The following is a 20194-nucleotide window of genomic DNA, read 5'->3' as shown; positions in this document are numbered from 1 at the left end:
AATAATACTTTCTTTGGCTTGGTTGATGAGGTCATGTGACATACAGCGCCATGTTTTGTGAATAAGGGCATGTTGAACCATTACTGAGACACACTGCTTGTTTGATCGATGCGAAGCAATTCCTGTCGGTTATTATGGGGGAGTTGGGAAAAGGTACAGTCACATTATACTTCCGATCTATGAATATTTGCTCAGAATCCAAACAAGTTCAGAGTCCACCTTTGTTTGTCTTTGATTGTTCGGCCAGCCAATAAAAACACTGATGGGAATGGAGACGTTATTATTCTAGTGTCGGACATCACACCCCCATAAACTCATTTTCATAGTCGGGGGGGAAAAAGGCCTTACAATCTGGAGTTCATAAACAAACAGTGCTCTCATTGTCACACAGCAACTCTCTCCATGTAAACGCATTAACACTCTTAACACTACACTTCTTTAATCAGTAAACTATACTCCGATATGTTGAACTCTGGACTCTTCACAGCTGTTTGAAGCAATAAAAATGAATTTAAACGACATGGTCTGTTGGCGTTTGTCTCTGTTGAGGGTTTTACTGTCACATCTTTCATCTTCCTTTACCACACGACAGTAGCCATGAAAAACATGCAGCATTTGTCAAATAACAAAACAAAAGACAACTTTGGAAGACCGTGTCCCTGAAGGAACCACTTTAACGTGGAGGAGTTCACTACATGTACAAACTTCTATTAAACACCAAAATAGTTTGCAGCAATTTTTTTGTAAATCCAACTTTCTTGACGTGCAAAATTATCCTTCAAATTGACAAACATCACATATGTAATTCACGGCACAATTCAAACAAAATAAAAAATTAACTACCATACATATTTCTTCCCAAATTAGGCCTCATGATGGGCAACCAGAAAGCGTGGAACTTCGACTCTTTTTTAGCACCTTAAAGTACCTTTCACACAGGAATGGTACCGCTCTCTGGACGCATTTGAAGTGTTTTCTTTTTTACGGTTTGAGTTTTTTTTGTAAATCCAACTTTCTTGATGTGCAAAATTATATTTAAAATACATACATATTTTTCCCCAAATAAAGTCACATAATGGTCCATAAAAAAGGGGCGGGACTTCGTCGTTTTGCTCAACCTCGAGCGTTTCTTGACGCAGCGAAGCGAAGATTGGAAATGATGCGTTTCAGAGCGCGTTTTCTGTGGGAAAACATATTCTTTTAGACAAAGCATTCATCAAGATAAATTATTTTAAAAGTATAAAATTGGGCGGAAATAGACCTTCATATAATACAGAGCGAGCATCAAACCAGAAGGAGAGGAGTTGACCCTTAAGACCTTCAGAGTGAGGGAGCAACGTTTGTTTAACAAAACACAGCAGCAACATTAAACACAGCCAGTATGTGTGTGTGTGTGTGTGTGTGTGTGTGTGTGTGTGTGTGTGTGTGTGTGTGTGTGTGTGTGTGTGTGTGTGTGTGTGTGTGTGTAGGCGTGCTTCCAGTAGTTCCTGCCTACTAATTTCCAGCAGTGTTTTCTCAGCTGCAGTTTCCATGAGAGGGAAGAGAAAATGTTTTCATGGATTTACTGCTATTACACCTCCTTATCCTCCTCCACTCTTCTCCTCTCTCCTCCTCTCCTCTCCTCCGTGTTGACTTCAGCTGACTGCCTGGCTGAAAACACACCTGGTGTTGCTATGAAGTGTCGTCTGTTCCTCCGGCGTGAGTGGCTCTATTCATGTTCTCGAGTGCTGACACAGCAAACAGTCACACACAGAATATGTTCGTACTGACTGACCTCGTTGAAAGCAGTTAAAGCGGCATGAAGTGATGTTTCAACACTAGAGGGCAGAAAGTCCACAAAAGCAAACAGCTGGACAGCCTCGAGATACCGCGTCAACTGAAAACGTCCTTCAGGCTAACACATTAACCGAACATAAATAAAGAAGCAGAGAAGCACGTTCGTCCCATTGCAGCTAACTTTACGTTTACTGGTTGAGTGTTTATCTGCGTTCGCTTTGGTCCGGTGCAGAACAGGATTCTGTGAAGCGTTCGCCCGTTTGGTTTCAGGTTTGGTCCAATATTTGGTGATGTTCTGACCCAAGTACGGTCCAATATTCTGTGGTTTGGTCCGGTACATACTGCTGTTTTAGTCCTGGTTTGGGCTAATATTCACCAGTGTTTTAGTCCTGGTTTGGGTCAATATTCACCAGTGTTTTAGTCCTGGTTTGGGTCAATATTCACCTGTGTTTTAGTCCTGGTTTGGGTCAATATTCACCTGTGTTTTAGTCCTGGTTTGGGTCAATATTCACCAGTGTTTTAGTCCTGGTTTGGGCCAATATTCACCTGTGTTTTAGTCCTGGTTTGGGTCAATATTCACCAGTGTTTTAGTCCTGGTTTGGGTCAATATTCACCAGTGTTTTAGTCCTCGTTTGGGTCAATATTTACCAGTGTTTTAGTCCTGGTTTGGGTCAATATTTACCAGTGTTTTAGTTATGGTTTGGGCCAATATTGACCTGTGTTTTAGTCCTGGTTTGGGTCAATATTTACCAGTGTTTTAGTCCTGGTTTGGGTCAATATTTACTGGTGTTTTAGTCCTGGTTTGGGTCAATATTTACCAGTGTTTTAGTCCTGGTTTGGGTCAATATTCACCAGTGTTTTAGTCCTCGTTTGGGTCAATATTCACCAGTGTTTTAGTCCTGGTTTGGGTCAATATTTACCAGTGTTTTAGTTCTGGTTTGGGTCAATATTCACTGGTGTTTTAGTCCTGGATTGGGTCAATATTGACCTGTGTTTTAGTTATGGTTTGGGCCAATATTGACCTGTGTTTTAGTCCTGGTTTGGGTCAATATTTACCAGTGTTTTAGTCCTGGTTTGGGTCAATATTTACTGGTGTTTTAGTCCTGGTTTGGGTCAATATTCACTGGTATTTTAGTCCTCGTTTGGGTCAATATTCACTGGTGTTTTAGTCCTGGTTTGGGTCAATATTCACTGGTGTTTTAGTCCTGGTTTGGGTCAATATTCACTGGTGTTTTAGTCCTGGTTTGGGTCAATATTTACCAGTGTTGTAGTTCTGGTATGGGTCAATATTCACTGGTGTTTTACTCCTGGTTTGGGTCAATATTCACTGGTGTTTTAGTCCTAGATTAGGTCAATATTCACTGGTGTTTTAGTCCTGGATTGGGTCAATATTTACCAGTGTTTTAGTCCTGGTTTGGGTCAATATTCACCTGTGTTTTAGTTCTGGTTTGGGTCACTATTCACCAGTGTTTTTGTCCTGGTTTGGGTAAATATTCACTGGTGTTTTAGTCCTGGTTTGGGTCAATATTCACTGGTGTTTTAGTCCTGGTTTGGTCCAATATTCTGATGTGTTTTAGCCCTGGTTTGTCCTTCTAATAGTTGGTTATGTTGTATCCCAGGTTTGGTCCAATATGTGTGCTCTTTTTTCCCCTGGTTTGTTCAAAAATGTCTTGTACTTTTCCCTTGGTATGGTCTACTATTCTCTGTTTCTTTAGCCTTCTTGGTCCAATACTCTGTGGGGTTTTAGACCTGGTTTGTTCCAATACATGCTGCTTTGGGCATATATTAACTGGTGTTTTAGCCCTTTTTGTGGTTCAATGTTCTCTGTAGTTTCAGCCCTTTTTTGGTCTTCTGTTCTTTTGATGTTTTAGGTATTTTTGGTGTTTTGGTATTTCAACTGTTAGGAGTTAGGGGTTTTGCTGAGAGTATCCAGGGAAATAGGAGCATCAAATGCAAAGTGGTAAACTCTACATCTGTTAATCCGAGTACAGCGTTTTAGGAAGTGCTGCCGTCCAACTCAAACACGCACAAACCAAAACGTTTGCAATCCAACACACATCTGACAAATCTGACATCATCACACACACACACACACACACAGACACACACACACACACACACACACACACACACAGACACACACACACACACAGTAAAATCAGGTTGGTTCCCACAATACCTCAGCCAGTGTTTGTCCAACTTGCTGCTCCATTTCACATCATGAAACAATAGAGCGCACACACAGTAAGTGGTTCCAGTGGTTTATGGAGCGCTGCTACGTCAATGCTGACCTCCAGCTGCCCGCAACACACAGAGAGGGTGAGAAGGAGGGCGAGAGGGAGAGATATACAGAAATGTCCTCCCGGTCTAATTATACTCAGAAGTGGAAAGTACCTTCGGTCATTTGGATAATTACAGTGCGAGAGAACATTTTTAAGTAGTGGGATTTTACCTCCACTTTGTGAGACTTTTCTACTTTTTACTCCACTACATTCGTCTGACGGCTGGATTTTATACTGAAACTGTGTAATTGAGCACACATTGATCTCTCATCATTTTAACTTCTCCAACACGTTGGTTTATGGCCAACTACCTGCAGTGTGTGCAACGTTCTGCCAATGCATCTCATGGCCAAGCACAGATGTAAATGCAATATATTTATGCAAAACCAAGCAGGCAGTTAATACATCTTTGTTTGTGTTATTTCCTCCATGTTCCCTGACAAACTTTTAGTGCTTTGGGTTGTTGTTTTTCTGATTTTACTGTGTGAAATAGGCGTTTGAGCGATTGAATCTGTGTCCGTTTAATGAGGTCATGAGATCAGGAGAGTAGAGTCATCGCCTCTCGACCCATCTGGTCCACACCGTGTTGAGTCGCCATAACAACAAAAACATCAAATAAAAAACAGACAAGACACGACACCAACAGCTGAGAGTCGTTTCTCTCTTTTACAACAACGATTCTGGCGTCAAAATCTCGTCGCCTCACAGAGAGTCTGGTCCTTTGCTGAGCACAAACTTAACTTATTGTAACTCAAATGAGAGAACAGTTCAGTCTCGAACTTTGTTCCTGTGCTACATTTGCACACACAGTGCAAATTCAGTTTGAAACCCAGTAGCACGAAGGTTTTCTGATCACCCTGCTGCTGGTTTGAACTCCATCCAACCCATTAAGCCCGTTGAGAAGCAGCGGTCTGTGTGAGCTCTGTTTACAGGATTATTACCAGAGCATTCACCTAGTGTGTAGATTTACTTTTACCAGAACAAGAGATGTTGTCACTCCTGTACCAGCCTGCATTAGGACTGGTAATCAGTGACCAGGTACTTCCTGTTTCCAGTTGAACGTTGCAGAGGAGCAACAGTGTCGTCTGCTGGTTCAACTGGAAACACACAACCATTACAAACCATTGGAAAGCTGCATTTTTCTACCATCCTCTAGTGAAGGAGGGCCTTTAAAGGACGTTGTTTCAGGCTTTTGTCTCAATGAACTTGGGTTATTTTTTTGCATTAATACTCAGATCCATCTTGATCAGTAGGTACACTGAGCATGTTTAGGGCCACAGAGGTTCCCAGCATGCATCACGGCCAGGTTGTCTATCCATCGGACTACAAGGCTTCCTCAGTTTACTAGAAATTATAATATAAACCAGTTCTAAACACATTTGACTGAATAAACCCACTCTGGTTTGAGCCTATGTTTTTAGCAGAACAGTGAGTGAACAGCGACACCTGCTGGTCAAAGCAGGAATAGCTCAGTTCATTTGAAGTTAATTATTCCCTCCAGGCAGGTTCATTAAGTGAAACCAATGGTTGCAGTCTAATACAACAGTACTGCCATAATGTTTAGTGTTAGTTGAATTTACCTGTTATATTCCTTACTTATCTTCCTTACTTGGTCAATAAAACACCAGACTTTAAAGAAAATATTTACATTTTCCCAGAGCTCAAGGTGGCATCATCAAATACCTTTGTTTTGTTTTGTCTAATCCTGATTAAGGATGTAAAATAGCATATCCTCTCATTTGTTTAGTGGCAACCAGAGAATGATAGGCATTTTTTCTTAAACATTGAATTATCTAAATAATTGATTGTCACGATAGCAGTTTAGCCAATAACCAAGATATTTAAAAAGTATATCTGTATTGATGTCATGTTAATAGTACACATTTAATAATATTATGTAAATATTCCAGCCCCTCTTAAAATATTATATATACACACACACACACATGTATGGTTACAGACTCTCTCCACCTCCCTTCACTTGTATTTTGAATATAATTATTTTGAATATAATTATTTCAAAATGTGACAAAATGCAGAATCAACAAAGAATTTGACGGATGATTTTAATAGTTCTATAGATATCATGATAACATAACCGTGTACTCAAGCCCTTTCAGCTGACTAATCCATTAATGGCCTAATCATTTCATTCTACACGGCATTCTGAATTTGAGATGCACTTGAATGTATAAAAGAAAGTACAGAAGCAGAATGAAAACTTCCGTAAAGGTTGTAAAACTGATGTGACACCGTTTTATTTTGAAGGTCCAACATTTTCTTACATGAATAAAATACAACACTATGTCAACATCAGGCTCCGTTTATGCATGTGTGTGTGTGTGTGTGTGTGTGTGTGTGTGTGTGTGTGTGTGTGTGTGCGCGCGCGTGTGTACGTGTGTGTGTGCGTGCGTGTGTGTGTGTGAGTAACATGTCCAGTATCCAGTGTCTCACAGGCTTACTTCATAGAGTAAATACAAACAATGGAGACAAAATGAAAACAAATAAAACAAGGCAGAAGTGTTCAGTACATTCAACACAGCAGGTAGCAGCAGTCCGTCTGACTCTGACTCCGCCTCCCTCTGTGTTGGACTTCTCAAGGAGTGTCGGACTGATTGATCTTTGTGCTGGACCAATCAAATCCACCGCTGTCCATCCCCGACCGATCAGATTGCTGGTCTCTTCCCACGGCACCCGCTCGGATCATCAGAGCTCGGTCTGCGAGAGAGAAAAAAAAAAAAAAAAAAAAAAAAAAAAAAGAGAGACGGGCGTCAGACTCCGGTTCTCCGTCCCGATTTGCGTTTTTTTTTTAAACTTCCGGTTAACAGACGCTCGCTTACCTTTGGTTTGTTGTGTAATCGTGGCGACAGCTGTTGTAGTCGCTGCGTGATGACGTCAGCTATCACGTTAGAGTCCCGGCTGTTGATGGGTTCTCCGCTGTGTTCATGCTGTCAACACACAAACAAGTTTAGGCTTTGAGAAGTAAAAATAAAAATAAAATTCCAGTTTGAGAATTGGTTACTTTGTTGCCGTTCGGCGATACGATTGCTATCATTGTTGTACGTGGCTCAGGTTAAACCCTTTGTGCAACATGAACAAATACACACAGAGACACACTTTCTTTCATTATCTAGTTTAAAACTCAGTCATAACTTAAAAAGCCTCGGCTAAAGCCTTGCACACTGTACACTTCTTTGTTTTACTGGTTGCTAATCGTTGCTGTGCATGTGCAACTCTCAACAGAGACGAGAGAGGAGCGAGACGGCTCTTCAGCTACTGCCATCGCTGATTTTGGACGCGTGAGCGATCTCCCTTCTTCCTCATGTCTGTCGAGAGTTTTAACGTGTTCAGCACTGATCGGGCCGGATGAACAGAGTGGAACGGTTTGTTCAGAACAACTCTCATATATATAACAACTCTCATATATATATATATATATATATATATATATTTCTATGAAACCGCTGCTGCTGCTTCGTGTGTGTGTGTGAGTGTGTGTCCTCACCCTCCTTGTTCCCTGGTACGGGTAGAATCTGACGGTTGGGTAGGCGGTGATTCCAGCTGATTGACAGGTCTGATGATGAGCCTGACAGTCCACCTTCCCCGCTCGAACTTTCCCTTTAAGCACCTGTCAATCACACAGAGAACGTCCTCATTAAAAACCCTCTCTTTTTAGGAACATGTCAATGTGTCTGACAGGAACCGCAGAGCAGGAGCTAAAAAAGGATGATCTAGAAAAAGCTAAACGCCGTCTCACCCGAGCCAGGACCTCGAACTCTGGGGCGAAGTGTTGACAGGGTCCACACCAAGGGGCGTAGAAATCTAGGACCCAGTGATCCTGACCCGACAGGACCAGAGACCTGAAGGACTCTGGGGTCAAGTCCACCGAGGCTTTGGGTAAGGAGCTGCACACACAAGACAGCAACACAATTATAGGACCCCACATCAACACAATTATTGATTCTTTTTGACACATAAAGACAGAATATAGAGAAAGAAAGCCTCACCTCAGTGCCCATGATCTCAGTGAATGGGAATCTCTGTTCCACCCATTATAACTCCTGAGGAGACACAAGATCAATAAGCAATAAACTCTTAACATCTTCAATCTGTCATAATGGGTTTGACTGCATGAATTGTATCTGGCTACAATAAAAACATTCACTAGTTCTGTGCTGGATGCACAAAGATGAAACTGATATCCATATTCTCATCCGAATTTGGACAACTAAATTTCCCAACATGCTGAACACGGTACATGTAACACAATGAGGACTTTGAAGTGCGTTGCATACGTGTAGCGATCCGGCTGCCGGGTGTTGCCGAGATACAGCCGGATTTCCGGGTACCCCCTCACGCCCTGACCCTGACAGAACGACTGGAACTGCTGACAGTCGACTGAGCCGACCAGGATCTGACCCGACAGCAGCTGGAGGGCGAGACGCAGACAGAGAGAGAGAGAGAGAGACACACACACACACACACACACACACACACACACACACACACACACACACGTTACACTTCATCCTCACACATCTAGAACGTGGAGTTCACTGAAGAGACAACGCTGTGTTATTCATTTTAGTTTAAAATCAGACGGCCTGAACACTTGACAATACATGAGTTACACAGTTTGTCCCCCAGAGACTCATTACATGTCTTTAATTTCTTCGAAAACTAAATTTAAGAGATCCTTACAAAACATTCTTTGGTTTGTTCGAGTCCGATTGGACTTTTGTGGCACGTCATCGTCCTCGATATCTCTCCCCTAAAGTCCTTTCATCTCTCTACTGTCGAACTCTTTAATAAAAAGATTAATTGATTTTTTTAAAACATTTATCAGTATTGACCTAAAAACTAAATCAGTATCAGTTGGGCTGTGATGTTTAGGTGTGTTGTCCTTGTGGTGAGTTTAGTGCTGCCTCGTAAAAAGTAAAAAAGAACTCCAAAACAAATACTTGAACAGTGAGCTTTAAGAGGTTCTGCATACCCAGACGGGACATTTCTAGTCTCTGTTTTCATCTGATGACCTTTAACCAGGTTTGGGTTTTGGCAAATCAGGGTAACAGCAAGTTTGCAAGATTCATCGGACATGATCTGTTTTGATGGAGTTGTCTGTAGCTGCCATGTAGCTAGGTAGCTAACGCTAACTATCCATCTGCATGCAGAGATCAGGTTGATGTCTCGTCAAAACACAAACAGCAGGAGCCGACTTTTCTGCTCTATCTGCGCTGCAACAGATTCTTAAACTGGATGTCTGTGCTTTATTTAGTTTAAGCGTTTGGAAGTGACAACTCTACAGCTGTGTGGGATGACCTGTATTTTAAAATATGCAAAACAAGGACTTGCAGGTGTCCAATTATTTATAATTATTTGGCCCAGCACTAGCCTTAGTATTTCTTATTCTCTCTGCATGTGTGTGACTCCGTGTGTGTGTGTGGCGTGCATATGCTGTTGGGTAGTGTGTGTGTGTGTGTGTGTTTGTTACCCTGGCCATGCGTCTCCACTCTGGAATCAGAGCCTGACAGGGGCCACACCATGGAGCGTAGAAATCCACCGCCCAGATCTGCCCCTCAGCTCGACCTGCAACCGACACATCAGGAGAATAAAATAATATATATAATATATAATAATAAGTGGTAACAACAGTAGAAGTTAGAACAGGAACCAAGAACATGGTATATTCAGTTAGACCAGTCAAGACTGAATAGTTTAAATTCTAATCACTCTCACTTGTTCGCAGCTATCTGAACAGTAGTAGCAGGACTATCTGTTGCTCTAAGAACTAGTTTTACCTTTAACTTTCTCGCTGAAGCTGGAAGGATCCAGGATCATCACTGACGGACTGACCAGATCCTGCAAAGACAGAGAGAATCTCTTTCAGCCAAAAGGCGTTCTTCACTCGGTGTTGATGCTTTGTATTTAAAACAGTTTTTTCGGAAGGCGGCAGCAGTAAGAATCCATCCTTGCTGGCAAAAGCACAAGGAGTAGCGCGCATTATGTCATAGTAGCATGTCATTGTTAAGTAGTAGCACCTGTATGAACTCCAGGATGCCGTCAGCCGAGTGTTGTCCTTCATATTCGTGAACAGAGGAGCCGTTAAAGATCACTGTGGTGGGATAAGCCTGAATTTTATACTGACAAACAGAGAGAAAGACAAACAGATTATCAACCCGTTTCTAACTCGCAGTTCATGGTGCGGTCCAGATGTGCACACGCTCACCGTGGAGCAGAGGTTGTGGTGGATGGTACAGTCCAGAGTGCCGAACTTCATCTGTCCGGCCAACTGGATCGAAGCTTTTCTCAGTTCAGGCAGCAAAGCTCGACATGGAGGACACCACTGCGAACGTGAATCAAATGACATCACAATATTTGTTTCTGTTACAGCCTGAGGACAATAACTCTTCACAGACTCCCTCTCCTCTCTCGCGAGCCTGAAGCTTGCAGGCATGTTTAGCATCGAGCACTAAATGAAGCAGCTCTGATGACGAGGTGGTTATTTCCTCCCGTACCTGCCTGCCTCTCTGCGTTTTGTTTCCTTATCACTCACTGTTTGTGTGGCAGGTGGAGCACCGTCACCAGCCCTGAAGGTAAACAGGCCGGCTGAGCAATCGAGCAACAAAGTGTGAAGTATAAAACTATCCCAGGTTAAACCAAGCCCATCAGTAATGACGTGGCATTTCCGCTTGTATATTTATGACTTCATTTTCTGTTCCTGTGCTTAGGGATGGGTATCGTTTGGGTTTTTTCCGATACCGGTGCCTAAACCGATACTTTTTTATTGCCAAGGAAATTCCTTTTCTTAAAATTGAACAATATATTAACTGTTTAAAGTATACTTTACATATAAATAAATACACGCAACACACTTCAACACACATCTTCAAACTACAGCTTCAAACCTTTTAACTTCAAACTATAAGCAATATATATTTAAAAAAAGAACAGACACAAGCATCAGGTGTTCTGATGGGACCGTGTGCAACAGAACTCAGACACTGTTGGATTCTACAAACTGCTGCTTTACTGGACTACACGTCACCATTAATATCAACTTGAGAGATTTGAGGACGGACGTTCAAAAGCTCGTGCTCTTCGTGTCTGCAGCGATCTCTGTGTGCGCGCTGTGAGTGTTGTGCGAGCGCTGGAAGCCCCGCCCCCTCGAGCCCCGCTCTGCATGCAGGCGGACAACAGAGTGGAGGAGTGCGCTCTGATCCGCGCTATTTTAATAGTATCGATACATCAAAATCCTATTGTTTTTAGCGTGCGGGTACCGCGCTACCTTTTTAGTATCTATACACCGAGCAACATTACAGAGTAGTGTAAAAAAAAAAAGTATTTAAATCGGCTAAGGCACCGGAAGAAAGCACCGAAATCTGCGTTGCTTTTCGGTCCGGTAGGTACCGGACGTGTTGGAGCCGGTGCCAGAATCGGTACCCAACCCTACCTGTGCGTCCCTGCAGATGAAGACCACCTTCCTCCGTTGTTCCTGCCCTTTACAGGCATCACACGAAGCATCAAACTGCGGGCATTATCAGACTATATGGCAATATTTGAATGCATTCACTGTCAAATAGGAATAATATCCAGTGAGCAACTCCTAAATGCTAATAATATTTCTTTAAATAGTTATTTTTGGCATGTCTTAGTTTTTACCTCGAACCGTGACTTGTGTGCACTGTTACATCTACCATTATGTATCTGGTCCACTACTTTTTTGGGGTGGAAGATACAGTATGTGATTGCTGAGATAGATGGGCCACTAATCAGTAACACACAATATAAAACAGGCTTAGTTTGTCAAATACTACATTAACAGAACCAAGTTTTAACTTCCTTAAAAAAAAAACAGAAGAAATGAAGAGGAAAACCTGAGGAGGTGAAATCAATCAGTCGTCCAATTAAAGTATTTTGTTACAAACCGGAGCAAAGAAGTCGACCAGCCACGGCTCCTTCCTGTCTGAAGGGAAGTTGTCGGGCCTCAGAGTCGTCACATGAGCACGAACGCTGTCCCTCGCAAAACCCACAATGTTGTACAGCACATCTTTACCTGCAGACACACACACACACACACACACACACACACACACACAATTGACAGATTAAGTGATAATAAAAATAAACATTTGTCTATCTTGGCTAGAAAACAGTAGCCGATGCAGAAGAGCACAGGTAAAAGGTCTGTGGTACCGACCGTGGTGGATCTCAAAGTCGTGGATTCCCAGTCCTTTGAAGACCGCCACACAGGGTTTATGGATGTAGAGAGACTGACACAACTTTGAGTCGGCAATACAGTCGACTCTGCCGACCTGGAGAGACAGACAGACAGTCAGACATAGATGCAGAGGCAGAGAGAGACATTCTGACGGACAGGCAGACAGGTACCTGTATGTGGTCATTTTGGAGGAAGGTCTGCAGCTTCTTGTACTCGTTGGAGGCGGGGCTTCCGTCTCCAAACACAAAACTCACCAACCAGCGATGATGGGCGAGTTTACTCTGGGGATAAGAAGTTACAACAGGATGAACATTTCGTTTTGTAGTTGTTGAAGGGTATTTGTGAGTAAGAGTACCTAAAGTTGGAGGGTATTTGTGAGTAAGAGTACCTAAAGTTGGAGGGTATTTGTGAGTAAGAGTACCTAAAGCTGAAGGGTATTTGTGAGTAAGAGTACCTAAAGCTGGAGGGTATTTGTGAGAAAGAGTACCTAAAGCTGAAGGGTATTTGTGAGTAAGAGTACCTAAAGCTGGAGGGTATTTGTGAGTAAGAGTACCTAAAGCTGGAGGGTATTTGTGAGTAAGAGTACCTAAAGCTGGAGGGTATTTGTGAGTAAGAGTACCTAAAGCTGAAGGGTATTTGTGAGTAAGAGTACCTAAAGTTGGAGGGTATTTGTGAGTAAGAGTACCTAAAGTTGGAGAGTATTTGTGAGTAAGAGTACCTAAAGTTGGAGGGTATTTGTGAGTAAGAGTACCTAAAGTTGGAGGGTATTTGTGAGTAAGAGTACCTAAAGTTGCAGGGTATTTGTGAGTAAGAGTACCTAAAGTTGGAGAGTATTTGTGAGTAAGAGTACCTAAAGTTGGAGGGTATTTGTGAATAAGAGTACCTAAAGCTGAAGGGTATTTGTGAGTAAGAGTACCTAAAGTTGGAGGGTATTTGTGAGTAAGAGTACCTAAAGTTGGAGAGTATTTGTGAGTAAGAGTACCTAAAGTTGGAGGGTATTTGTGAGTAAGAGTACCTAAAGTTGGAGGGTATTTGTGAGTAAGAGTACCTAAAGCTGGAGGGTATTTGTGAGTAAGAGTACCTAAAGCTGGAGGGTATTTGTGAGTAAGAGTACCTAAAGTTGGAGGGTATTTGTGAGTAAGAGTACCTAAAGCTGAAGGGTATTTGTGAGTAAGAGTACCTAAAGCTGGAGGGTATTTGTGAGTAAGAGTACCTGGAAGGTGTCACCAGTCAGTTGTTCCAGATCAGGCAGGTGGTTGATGACCTCATTGTAAATCTCCCTACTGTCCAGAGTATTCAGCCACTGGAACACAGACACATTGGAGTCAGTGCTGCGGTCCTAGACCCAGAATGATTACAGACAGCCCGGCACCGGGCTCTGTGTCTTACCAGTACGCTGCCCTGTACATCCAGAGAACTTCCAGGTGGGAACAAAGCCGTCACTCCACTGGTCACCTGAAATACCGCAGAAGGGTTAGACACTAATACTAGTACTGCAAATGTCCACGTAAGTATCTGACAGTAGTATTATCAGTAGTATTGCAGTCGGGCTGAAAAATACCTGGAAACTGTCACAGAGCTGTTCCTGTGTGGTGCAGTCCATCCATCCCACCTTAACTAGACCGTCCTACACACACACACATTAGATATTTAAATCATTAGAATTAATTACAGTAAATACACGGTATAGGCACTACTTCTACGAGCCCGTTTTAATGAAAGAGATACGATTGAGGTTCATGGAAAAGAAAAAAGAACATGAGAAAAAAATGATTTTCAAATATTCCTTAATTTACTGATAACACTGTGTGAGTCCTGCACAGTCCACATGACTACATTTCCAACTAGCATGCTCTTCAGGCTTCTTAAAAATAAATTAAAAAGGGTGAAAAGACATTGCTCTTCTTTAAGGAGTCACAAGCCAACCACTGCTTAAGAAGACCCGAAAGCCTTACTCACTGAATGTGTTTCCTCTGCTGTGTGAACTAGCCGCTCAGCTCTTTTTCCATTATAAAAGTGAAGCTTTTATTTCTTCAAAGTGTGTTCATTTCTTTTCACATTAGCAGAGAAGATCCATAACTATATTAGAATATCACTGCTGAGTTCTCACCAACATCCCGGCCACCTTCTGCCTCGTCCTGGGCTCCAGGCAATCTGAGAGGGAGAGGACATAATTACTACATGACAGGCCAGCTATATACACACACACTCACATCACACACACCTGTGTATACGTGGTGTGACATGTGCAGAGAGAGAGAGAGAGAGAGAGAGAGAGAGAGAGAGAGAGAGAGAGAGAGAGAGAGAGAGAGAGATGACTGAATGTTAATAATAATAATAATAATAATAATCAATAATAAGCCTAATAACCGTGTGTGTGTGTGTTACCTCCGGTGTCACAGCAGAAGGTGATCAGCCAGCCGATCCCGGACGCGTAGGCGCTCTCTATCTCGCTGTACACGTTTCCTGGCAAAAGAAAAACAACCACACCCACAGAGTCAGACCACACAATCAGAAGTGTGATCAGTTATTAAAAGACATGAACTGTAAAAGATGAATATTGGTTCACCTTGCCAGAGCTGAGTGACGGTTGTTGTGATGAACTTCATGGAGAAGCGGACCAGGCTGTCTTTAGACCGCTCCTCGTTATACTTCTCTGGTCTCTGCGGGAAGACAAACAAAATGCTAATGAGAATAGAGAGCTAATAGAATTCAACGAAAGCGAGATTTATTCAGACGGCAAGTGAAGTACATGACGAACAAGTGAAGAGAAGCAGGAGATGCTCATTAAGAAAACACAGCAGTCAAATCTCAAAATGTGAGAAAATCTAACTTGTTCTTGGCTTAATTGTGAATAAGATAAGATGAGATATTCTTTTATTTGTCCCGGAGTGGGGAAATTGCAGGATTACAGCAGCAGACAGGTAAAGTGCACACAAGAGACACATAGTAAAATAAAAAACAATATAAATAAACAGTAATAAAAACAGTAAAGAATCAACACTAGCAATATTATATATACAGACAAATAAAATGCATTTAAAAAATGTGTATATTGCACCAGTTGAAGTGATTAAAGTGAACAAAGTGATTAAATTGTAGCTAATAATTCACATTTTAATTTGCACAACACGTGTGAGAAAAGATTGTGTTCTAGATCTCGTTATTTCAATAAAAACAGTCAAAGTCGGCCTAATAGAGTCACTGATATATAGAAATAAAATCAATTTACATGAGCTGAAAAAAAAAAATAAAAATAAGATCCACTGAGCTAATGACATTATATTTTAACTGGGTTAACCTTTGCCATGAGTAAGATATACAGCTGGTATACTCGTACAAAACTGACATGAAAAAAAAAAAAACATGGAGCTGGTTTTTCCACCTGACTTTTTCATTTCATCCAATGTAGCATTACACTCTTCCCTCACATTTGTTCATGTATGATCAATAAGGAAACAATCGATAAACACACCTGTCGTGCTCTGAATATGAACAGACTCGGGTAGCTGTTGATGCCTTTACTCCTGCAGAGGTGGTTGTTGTCTCCACAGTTCACCGCTCCGATCCTGATGACTCCATCCATCTCTTTGGCAAAGTCCCTCCACTGAGAGACAAACACATTCGTTAGAGAGACGAGATATACAACACAGGTACAAGTATAGAAATATTAGATTAAAAAACAGAAAAACAGGCTTTAAAAAGGACAAATTTAAGAAAATAACGAGATTACAGAGGAATTCAAGAACCATAAAAGGACCCGGTGAGCAGCATACAAGGTGCCTGTTCAGTGTTGAGTGTGTTTACTTTACGTTTCAAGTGTTTATTATGCATTTTAGTGTTATATTACCGTTGGGGCCAGCTCGTGGCAGTGAGAGCATCGTGGGAAATAGAAGTTAATGAACCAGATTTCTCCAGAGTTTACTGCCGCCTCTGACACACACACACACACACACACACACACACACACACACACACACACACACACACACACACACAGAACAATCATCACCTGCTTAAAGTCTGCTATTTCACACACATCACCCATGTTCTAGTGAGTTCCCACAGCCATGAGGGGAAGAGAGACAACGAGAGACAGTAATGAGGACCCAGTGTCTGGTTTGAGATTGACCTCTACTTGGCACTGAAAGTCAGGATTCGTCGACCTTTGCTGCTTCGAAGGTGATCTTTTATTTAAAATCTGCCTTTTGTTCGTCACCCAACTATATGAGAACTAAATAGCAGAGATATAGCAGAGTCGAGGCAACGCTGGCGTCAGATCAACTCCGGCAAAACATAATTAAAATTAAAAGCTCTTACCGAAGTCTCCGCTGTCCAATGTGATGATCTCCAAATCATCATCGTAGATACCTGGACAGAAAGACAGACTTCAAGGTCAAACAACTGTTTAGGAATGCAGACTTATTCACAGGGCGATGAGGTCATCGCTCTCAAAGACAATATTACACATGACAGATGTTCATGGTCACAAAGACTCACCAAAGTCATATCGGTAGAAGTTCCAGCTCTCGTAGCGTCCTCCCTGCTGCTGCTCGTCCAATCCCTTTTCTCCATATTTATCATATTTCTTCCGGAGGTCTGCGTCCTTCAGAACCTCGTAGGCTCGATTCACCTGCAGGAACTTCTCATGGGCTGTGGCGTCGCCCTGAAACACGACACTCATATTAGGGTTCAGGGTTTTTAAGCGTACGCCGACTGGAGTTTTTTTGGGGTAGTTCTAGGTTTCATTGGGGCGTTCGGAGTTGTGATTTTAAAACAGGGTTTATACAACCCAGGGTTGTGGTTTGAGGCTTCTCTGAGTAACTCACGGGGTTTTTGTCAGGGTGCATGGTGAGCGCCAGCTTCTTGAAAGCCTGTCGTATCTCTCTGGTCGTGGCCTCCCTGTTGACTTTCAGCAGATTGTAGTAGTCTTGGCTCTCCGCCCAAACCGCCGCCGACAGGATGACGAGGAGCAGCAGCAGCGGAGCCACCATGACCTGGACGGGACGAGGCCGCTGAACCCCGAGGACGACCCTGTGTCCCATCACCAGTTCTCCCAGTGCAACCACAATCACCAGCAGAGGCCGAGCAGCTGGAACACACGGGAATATTATTCCTTCCTCAACGTCTCAACGCTAGTACCAGGTTTACTGCTGTGTGATGAAGAACAACCCTGCAGTCATGAACATTAACCAGACATGCAAGTTAATTTGCGTGATGTGCAAACAATGAACCATGGCAAGTCATCATTGATAAACCAGCATGGCGTGTTACGACCTCGTCACAACTGTATTAATTGTGTGTTTCTGAATGTGCACAGGTGGATTGGCTTGGAGCATGGGAGTGGCTGAGGGAGTGTCTGCTGCAAATTAGGGAAAGTTAACCATCTATATTTGTGTTATCTTATTTCTTATGGTAGAATAAAGTGGCTCCTGCACATCAAACTTAAGATACTTGTGTTATTAACTTTGGCCTGTTAACATAAAACATCCTGTTACGCTGCTGGCTGTAATCACTCTTCTGTGATGTATTCTTCTTGTTTTTGGAAACATTGGAACAAATGTCTATGTTTTTAAACCACGATTGACTTTTAAACTGCAATGATTATACCTGTGTCTTGGTGTCATCGCATTGTATTAATTTTGTATTTGTTTTGGCTGTTGCTGCAATACTCCACTGTCCATATTGTCTGTGATGAGGCCGCTTTCAAGCGTGACTCCTATTAAAGAAATGTGTGGTTGATCCACAGCCTTCGTTCTGTGTAAAAACATTCTACGGTTCAAGTTGAAGTTAATATGCAGCAGTCTGAGTTAGACAAAGCAGCTCAGTATCTTCCAATACTCTGATAGCAAAATGTTCTTTTCTTCTGCACCGATCCTTCAAGACACCTTTTGTAATAAATGAGCCAACTGCAGCTTCCTGACCATCTGAGTAGAAACTTTACATGTGATGTTGGTAGAGTTGTCTCTGGAATCCACTTGTTAAAAAAAATGGTTTTAAATAAAAAAGCTATTTTTTCTTTGTAGTGGTAAAACAGGTAAAACAGTGAAGAAGCAGCAGCAGGATGAGTTCATCTTTGACTTGTGGAAAACACCTCATATACGAATACAGATACATCAATACAGATTTCAGCACTACCAGGAAAAACAGGCATTCCAGAGCATTCTGGGAAAAACTAATACATTTACTTTTTTTTATATGCTGTAAATAACCAGCAATAAAACACATATAATACTACAGATAACATATCAATAACTACATGTAATGTGTTAAACGAATTTTAAAAAAAATAGTCTTACACAAAAGGCAGAGTTGAGAAGAGAGACGTCCACAGGTTCAAATCCTAAATAACTCAGATTTAGTCAGAAGAACATCTATGATGAGCTCCACTAAGCTAGGTTAGCTAGCTGCGCGTCAGCAGCAACTATTTTAACTTGCTAGCTAGTCAACGTTTCTCAGCTTCAGGCTGTCTGTAGTGTGTTGGCGAAGATACAGATGATATTAATCTGTCGTGTCGGCCTGATTCAAACAGCAGCTGCGTTGCTCAACTTTTAAAAGCCTTTCAGCGGCTGAAGATCCGCATCAGCGTCCGGCTCAAACCGGCATCAAGCTACACGCAGCAACAACACACGTCACATCCGCTTGAGTCCTTTCACAATAAAAGAGGCCGCGCTGCCAAGAGCAGACTGTATGACGATGGAAAACATAATTATTTGGAACTGTCACCGGGAAATGACTTCACTGCAAATGTAAGTATTGCATTCAAAGCATGCCTTAAGTAAATGTATGTAAGTATTATCAGCTAAATGTGCTTAAAAGCATAGAAATAAAAAAGTAATCATCAGTAAATTGTTCCCTGATATATATATATATATATATATATATATATATATATATATATATATATATATATATATATATATATATATATATATATATATATATATATTACTGCTGCATTGATGTGTATGTTGCATTTTACTACTGTTGATATTTGATGTTGTGCTAATTTTGCCTGTTGGGCAGTTTAATCTACAGCAATGCATTATACATTATATTTGTTAATTTCATATTATTCTGTTCTATTTGTATATATTGTGCATTTATATATGTAATATTGCTTTACTTTACTATATGCTGCTGTACTAAAACAATTTCCCCTTGCAGGATTAATAAAATATCTATATATATCTATCTATACTCTATAATTAGATCATCATGTGTTTTTCATGAAAAGTTTTCATGTGCTCAGAGAACAGTGGTGTTTTCAGCTTTGTGCCAGCACAAGTAAAGTAGTAAATGTACTTCGTTATATTCCACCTTTGCTTTACGCTTTTATTTTGACAACAGAACAGTTTCCTTTATCGGGATGTTTTTTGTAGCCTCGGACGATTGATTAAACTCGGGCGCCGCCGACCGCATTCCGATGACACATATTTGGTCCATTCAGGGCCGCATGTAATGTAGAAAATATTCCAATAACACATTCCAAATGTATACTTATTATTTTTAATTTTCAAAATTAGCTATCCTTATGTTCTTTATATGCAGTTATATTACACTATGCATCATGTTTTGTGTGTGATGTTTCTGTTTACTTTAATTATTTGTATATTGTCATTTTATCCATAATCTCCCGTGAACGCATCTTCACGTGGACGCTGTCTAAACGCGCCACAGGATAACCAAGTTAGCTGCAGTGCTGCAATTCTCAGTCATCCCTCCACCACAAGCTCTGAGCTACAGAAACAAACGGCAGCGGACTGAGTACCCGATTTTAATCTACTCGGCGTTATCCAATTGGATACATTTCAAATTTAAATTCACTCAAGTAGACTTTTCCAGAGCAGTTAAAGTGAGGAATCAGCTAGCTTCGCTAGCCGCGTTAGCTAGCCGGCCATTTCTTTTGCCTGGCGTC

The 20194-nt window shown here is 41.6% G+C and overlaps 1 protein-coding gene across 1 annotated transcript; it reads right to left on the bottom strand.

The window, feature by feature from the left end:
- Positions 1-6145: 6145 nt before the first annotated feature.
- dnajc10 (DnaJ (Hsp40) homolog, subfamily C, member 10) lies at positions 6146-17321 on the bottom strand (the record flags this gene model as incomplete). The annotated part of the gene is made up of 24 exons (XM_079231203.1): positions 6146-6776; positions 6899-7006; positions 7564-7686; positions 7816-7963; positions 8066-8119; positions 8354-8487; positions 9550-9644; positions 9857-9917; positions 10097-10198; positions 10285-10401; positions 11984-12111; positions 12256-12370; positions 12447-12557; positions 13490-13579; positions 13666-13731; positions 13838-13903; positions 14387-14430; positions 14665-14742; positions 14846-14939; positions 15752-15883; positions 16127-16209; positions 16597-16647; positions 16777-16942; positions 17106-17321. 24 exons carry the CDS (start codon positions 17319-17321, stop codon positions 6765-6767), a joined length of 2394 nt encoding a protein of 797 aa, XP_079087329.1. The 3' UTR covers positions 6146-6764.
- Between the last annotated feature and the right edge of the window lie 2873 nt (positions 17322-20194).

The sequence above is a fragment of the Taurulus bubalis genome (genome assembly GCF_910589615.1).
Source record: "Taurulus bubalis genome assembly, chromosome: 15".
Lineage (NCBI taxonomy): Eukaryota > Metazoa > Chordata > Actinopteri > Perciformes > Cottidae > Taurulus > Taurulus bubalis.
The sequence above is the reverse complement of the archived record's forward strand: the minus strand, read 5'-3'. Positions and strand labels throughout refer to the sequence as shown.